General features: G+C 40.0%; 1 protein-coding gene across 2 annotated transcripts; it reads right to left on the bottom strand.

The window, feature by feature from the left end:
* Positions 1 to 284: 284 nt before the first annotated feature.
* Positions 285 to 5,984, bottom strand: LOC119268705 (WD repeat-containing protein 91 homolog). 2 transcript variants are annotated; one of them, XM_037550405.1, is made up of 16 exons: positions 5,821 to 5,984; positions 5,191 to 5,596; positions 4,981 to 5,103; positions 4,670 to 4,811; positions 3,919 to 4,124; positions 3,534 to 3,592; positions 3,366 to 3,460; positions 3,173 to 3,275; positions 2,967 to 3,061; positions 2,830 to 2,892; positions 2,526 to 2,601; positions 2,319 to 2,427; positions 2,055 to 2,167; positions 1,712 to 1,770; positions 901 to 1,009; positions 285 to 813 (listed from the first exon to the last, which is right to left on the bottom strand). In XM_037550405.1, exons 2-16 carry the CDS (start codon positions 5,579 to 5,581, stop codon positions 679 to 681), a joined length of 1,878 nt encoding a protein of 625 aa, XP_037406302.1. In that variant the 5' UTR covers positions 5,582 to 5,596; positions 5,821 to 5,984; the 3' UTR covers positions 285 to 678. The 2 variants fall into 2 exon arrangements, with proteins under 2 accessions (XP_037406302.1, XP_037406310.1); XM_037550413.1 differs by lacking the exon at positions 5,821 to 5,984 and adding an exon at positions 5,701 to 5,818.
* Positions 5,985 to 6,320: the final 336 nt, after the last annotated feature.

The raw sequence follows: 6,320 nt of genomic DNA, 5'->3' as shown, positions 1-6,320 counted from the left end.
CAAGTCAAAGCAATCAATTGTATATGGAGTACTATATAGAACAAACAGCGGCAGCGTCCATGACATCTGCCCCGATTTGGAGGACTGACGATTTCAGAGATGGGTTACTTTTAGAACAAAAAAAGACATGTCAGAGATGGATAGACACCACACACCAGTACACCACTGCAAACTCCGGGACTCGTAAATTGACTAGTTATTATTACTAGGATTTCACAAGAATTATGTAAACGTGCTCTTGGAGATGCTTGACATAGAACCCTAATTGGCCCCAAACCATCAACTGACAGGACAATTGTTGCTAATCAAACAGCAACACATAATTTTTCCTTCAAAAACCAGCAGTACATCATAAAAAAACGGTGCCAGGCATGGCTTGATCCCTAATTGCCTTTTCATGAGAATGGGAGAAACCTGCCGTAAAGCTCCTACCATGTAAAGAGATAACAGATGTTTTCACCCGTTTTTACAACATAGTTTCACCGGCTCGCCAAGTCTACAAACACAAACATGACCCAGTTTTCCAACGCAAAAGGATCTATCTGGATGAGATAATCAGGAATATCATAAGGATCCATGGAACTGGTTCATCTCTTGGAGGTCACTCTACAGAGCAGCACCTCTGGTCGCATCCGGCAATCAACAAAATTTCAAGGGCAAACTGCTCGACGTAGAACATCATAGAATGGACGTCACGCGGACAGAGTGGTCTTCAGAACCAGTAACATAGATTGACCGCGTGGGGTGCCAGTCCACACTTGTTATAGGTGCAGTATGAGGAAGTGTCCTCAACCCTCTCTCATGGCCTTGCACCTGAAAGGGATATAGTGGACTGCTGTATTGGCATCTATCTACTTTAGCAAAACGAACTTAATTAGGGAGTGTGGACAATGTGGAAACCTGGTATATTGGAGCCCGAACCAAACCCGACGTAGCAAGAAGTCTCTTGCCATTAGAATCCAATGCTACCTCATGCATGCGTTTGTTAAAGCTCTCAGGGTTGCAAAACCTGGTGACAGAAGACAAATTAGGAGAAATCAGAAAGCAATGCTTCGCAGTTGCATAATACACCAACACAATATACCATGCTGTTCTGGCAAAATAAGAGTCCAATCAGGTAGAGCATTCGAAGTCTAGCAGTTCTCATGCCAAAAAGAAGTACGCCAGTAGTCCGTGCACACAAATTCAACTAGTTGGACTGTCTAAATCTAGCTTAATCGTACACAAATAACAATGTTCCTTTCAAATTTTCACCTAATATCAAGAAATCTAACGTGACATTAGATAATTCAGATATCAGAGGATGTGCGTTCACATGGGATAGCTCAAGATTGTTATGGGGAAAAAAAAACTTAATTGTCAATTCGATGCATCCTAGTAATTTTAAAATTATGTGCTATTACTGAGAGTTTCAAGTATGCATCTAAAACAAATATAGGAAAGGCCTCAAACCTGTGAATCGACAGACAGTTTCGTGTGCAAAGTGTGTGTGTGAAGTCTATATGCCACATGCGCCATACAAAAATGCAGGAGGAGATTAGCATAGAGATCTTGCTAGAAAAGTATTGTTACCTGAAACTAAATAGCGGATATAGCTAGATGAGAGCAACATATGTGAAAGAAATGAAGGGTTGAAGTACATTTTTATCAAACCAACACTAGCTGCCATTTGCAATTCAATGACGATTCACCAACTGCGAAATACTCTTACCTACTGCAATCTCTTGACCAAATAATCTGACCTTGATTGTGCAAGCTCCACTCAAATATCTAAAGATCATACGGTTAACATTAGATACAATACAACCACGCAAGCTAAGCCAAAGAATATGGGGTACATGTTTGTATACGATAATCAATTAATACAAGTACGAAGTCAAAGTTAACCTATAACAATGCTATAGTTGTTATTTTGCTTAAAGCTGATTAAGCATTGGAATTTAGAAGACTGCATAACTCACAAGGTCCAAAGGTACATACAATAACCATTGTGTTATCTGCTTGCATATATACATCAACAGAGTTGCATTTATGCACTAAAAGGGGCTATATACCTTTCCATCTGAGCCTAAACTGAAGATGCTTGTTTCAGCTGGCCCAAAAAGAACTGAGCTCACAGGGGAGTCATGGGCAGGCCATCCAGTGATTTGTAGACCAGCAGACATGTCTATGTGCAGTAAAGGAGTACTGTGCGCTCCAATAATCATAAAACACAAATAATATCTCAAAGAAACAACGTAACCAAGTTCTAGCTGTCCTCAAGCAATAAATGATATACATAATAAAAGTGGTAAAGGAATATTACACTAAAAGGATACCAAACATGTGAATCATTCCATCTGTTGCAGAGGCTGCCAAGATCTTCCCATTGTGATTGAAGCAAAGTGAAGTAATAGCAGGTGGATCCTCGCCAAGAGGGAGGACTGTCTTCAAATAGAAGAAATGGATATATAGATAACGAGAAGGTTACTGGCTAGATTCCTCAGCTAGGTTCAAGGTAAGGGGTTGAAAGAAAAAATCAGTACCAGAGGCTTCCATGTTTTCATATGCCATACTGTCAGGGAAGCAAATCCTGTTCTATCAAATATAGTTGATCCATGCCTGAAAATCAATTTAAAGCTGGAAATAAGACAATACAATTGACGGTACAATAAGACAATGGTATTTGAGAGCTACTACTTATAGTTCAAATTGATATGTGAAAACAGGACAAAACGCAGCTGTCAGAAACAGAAGTTTAGCAGTAACGCTTTTCTGTAGGAAAAAGAAGCTGCCATTTTGCAGTAACTGGCAACTGATTTCTTACGAAGCAAGAGATTTGAAGTTTACCGTCTCGATGCAGCTGCAGAGACAAACACGGGATCTACAGGGCTACACTTCAAATCAAGCACACTGCAAGAAATTGAAAAGCTTCATCAACATAGATACAGTTGTGAGCCCAAAAGTAATAGGTGGTAACTTCTAACCTTGGGAAGTCCTTGGATGTACTGAGGTCACAAACAACTCTCTTTGCATCAGCATTCCAAGCTTTAATGCCTCCATTAGCTGTGCCTATGAGCAGCTATTGTCAAGAGAAATGGGTGATAAAACAAAAGTCTTAAAATATGTTCTTCAAAGGTGAAATGGTGTGGAAAAACCAATGTGGAAGAATTAAAATATACGATAGGCATACCAAGCGATCAGATCTGCATTCCCAAGAAAGTGCGCTGACTTCAGCCCCACAATATATAGTGGCATTTTTTGATGATGGTGTTGATGAGTCGTATGTCCAGATTCTTTATAAGAGTTTAAAAAATCAACAGGTCAAAATCTAGAAACTTCCAGTTAGGCAAAAAAATAAATCAGAATTAAGATAGCGCAGTTACCTCACTGTGCCATCAGTCGAAGAACTAGCAATATTTGATCCAGAAGCAGAAAATCGACAGCTACTTATTGAACTGTTATGGCCTAAAAATGTTTCCTGTTAGCAGGTTTAATTAGTGATATAGGAAACCACAAAGATGGAAGGTTACTAGGGATAAACTATAGCTTACCTGAAAATCCACCTTCACTTCAGGAAAGTCTTCCTCTGTCACCAAAATCTGCTCATTTTCTGCAACAAAAGAAACATATTATGCTTCAAGGTTTTCATATATAAGACAAATCTAGTATCCTAAATGGGCATCTACAGAACAAATACATTGAAGAACATCAAAATAGAAATATATGTTCGGTGAAGCATAAAAGTAATCCAAAGTATGGATATTAGAATGGTTTATGAGGAAGAAAGGTTATGTCCAGTGGGGGAAAAGGTTGACCAAAAATAATTAGTTACCTCACATAAACCAATGGTAAATAATCATACATATGCTTGAGAAAAACCAGAGTCTAAAAATATATGGTATGAAGAAAAAACTATAGCTAGTAAAAAGAGCCAACCTGCATTGCTCATCCGAGAAGAATCACACAATTTCTCAGCTCTTGATTTTGCTGAACTCAAAGTCTGTGAATTGACACCCTGTACAGTTGTACTTGAAGTTGAGGATTCTTCATAGACTCCTGAGAAAGCTTGTCCCCCAACGGAGGAACCAGCTGTAGTAATCTTGAGTAAATTCTTGTGTCCGGAATTAATACTATGATCATTCCTGTATTTACCAGTTATGAGATATTTAGCAGATACCCTTAGGAGCTTGAGATTCATAAAAACTCTAGCAGTCACATTCTACGTCATGCTCTACCATCTACATTGATAAGATATGTAATCTAACACTCCCCCGTTCCAAAATTAAGGTGCATCAATTATCATGCAAGTCAAACGATTGTATGTTTGACCAAGATTACAGAATAAAATATCAACATCTCCAATACCTAATATATAAAATATGAAAATACTTTTCATGATGGATCAAATGATATAAATCTGGTATGTAGATATTGATATATTTTTCCTAGAAATTTGGTCAAACATGCACACGTTTGACTTTTAAAAAAACTAATACACCTTATATTTTGAAACGCAGGGAGTAGTCTGAAGCTAAGAGCACTTGATGAACATAGTTTTCCTAGTTCTTTCCCATCTGTAAACCAGCTGTTCGTATGCAAAGTTGCAAACAGATGATAGCCTAATTACAGAAGGGCATGCCTCTGAAGATATATGAGCAATTTTGCAGTCCAAAGAGCATAGTTTTACCTTCTCAGCAGGGATAGTTCAACTTCCTTGACCTCTAACAATGCTTGCAGCTCTGACAATTTGTTATTCAGTTGCTTTATGTCACTCTTGAGGCACTTGATCATATTCTTTTCAGTGCTAATCTTCATAAGAGCTGGGATTCGTGGAAAACTTAAGGATAGAACAGTGTTTAAGCAAACCATGATGTTAGTTTGGCGGTCGACAAGAATGCGAGTAAATTATAAATCTGATAAGAAGTTTGTGTATTAGGAAAGATGAACAGCATCCTGCTAACTTGAGCACAATTGAATGCGATTGCTGTAAAAGGATATGAGTACCATTGAATATCCCACTTAAGAAGTTCCGAAATGAAAGAACCAAAGTATCTGACCATTCTTTGGAAAAATACATACAGAACTGTGGATCCAAGCTTGGGTTCTTAATATATGGTATAGCTGCATAGTGTCATCGAGATTGGCAAAGCGTAAGTAGAAGCAGACACAATGTGGGCAACAGAGCACTAGAAGGCTAAGAAGACGCACCAAACCATGCTATCCAATCTTCACGCTTTTGCATCAGATAACTGCCGCCTACGCTAAAGAATTCAATAACTTTTTCTTGCCTTCCAGATTTCAAGGCATTGACAACATAATAACGTAATACTGACTGCTCCAGTTTAAGAAGCGCCGTGTAGAGTACCGTGTCCGCAGGTGAAGTGAAACACTGTTTTAAAAAGCTGAAGATGCTTAGCAGTCTATCCAGTTGGTATTTTGGTATGTACACTGAGAACACTAAATCTAGGATCTTGTCTACTTCAAAGTTCCTGCCTATCTCGGTGGACAGTTCTGCCTCGTAAGCTTGCAGCGTGTTCGTGAAACCCCTGAACACAAGAAACTCCCTCACGAGTTCTTCGGCATACTGCACATTCTCCATTTCTGTCCAGTGTTGCTGCAAATGGAAAGAAATAGTAGTTAAGAGCATAAAAGTTTAAGCATGATGAAAAGAGTAAATGTGAGAAACTGACACTAGGCCAGCAATGATCTCCACCCTACCCTAGAAAGTGTCAAGCAGGGACGGATCTAGATGGTGTGCCGGATGTGTGCACCGGCATAACCAGAAATTGTCGAGGCAAGTGGAGCTTGAGTAAACAGTTGGTGAGAACAAACTCATACCTCAAAACCTAATGGCCAAAAATTGCAGACCGGGTGGAGGTAGCAGGAACGCGATGTCGCGACGAGGAAGGGCGGTAACGGCGATGGCAGCGACGCGCGTTAGAGGCTGGGGTGTTTTGGGTGCCGCGTGGTGCTGGGGGCGAGGGGGGGAGGGGGGATGGGGGGTGGGCGTGGGGCGGAATTGAGGCGTCGGCGGTGACGCGAGGTAGCGGCGGCAGCCGTAGGGCACGCGGCGGTGGACTATCGATTGGACTGAGGAGGAAGAGCAAAGAAATGTACAGGTACGGGGGAGAGCAGTAAAGCTTGGCTCTCGAGAGCGAAAAAAAATTCTTTAAAAAGAATAAGATTTTTTTCCCCATAATCCTAATTTGTATTCTTTTCCCAAAAGAACGGAAGGCGTATACGAGTGTTAATCAAATGCAAGCACTAAAACTGCTAAAACAAAAGAAAAATACAATTAAGTTTTTGGGGTGGTCTTCATCATCATCCTGCACATTCTG

Source organism: Triticum dicoccoides, chromosome 1A, assembly GCF_002162155.2.
Source record: "Triticum dicoccoides isolate Atlit2015 ecotype Zavitan chromosome 1A, WEW_v2.0, whole genome shotgun sequence".
NCBI classification, from domain to species: domain Eukaryota; kingdom Viridiplantae; phylum Streptophyta; class Magnoliopsida; order Poales; family Poaceae; genus Triticum; species Triticum dicoccoides.
The sequence above is the reverse complement of the archived record's forward strand: the minus strand, read 5'-3'. Positions and strand labels throughout refer to the sequence as shown.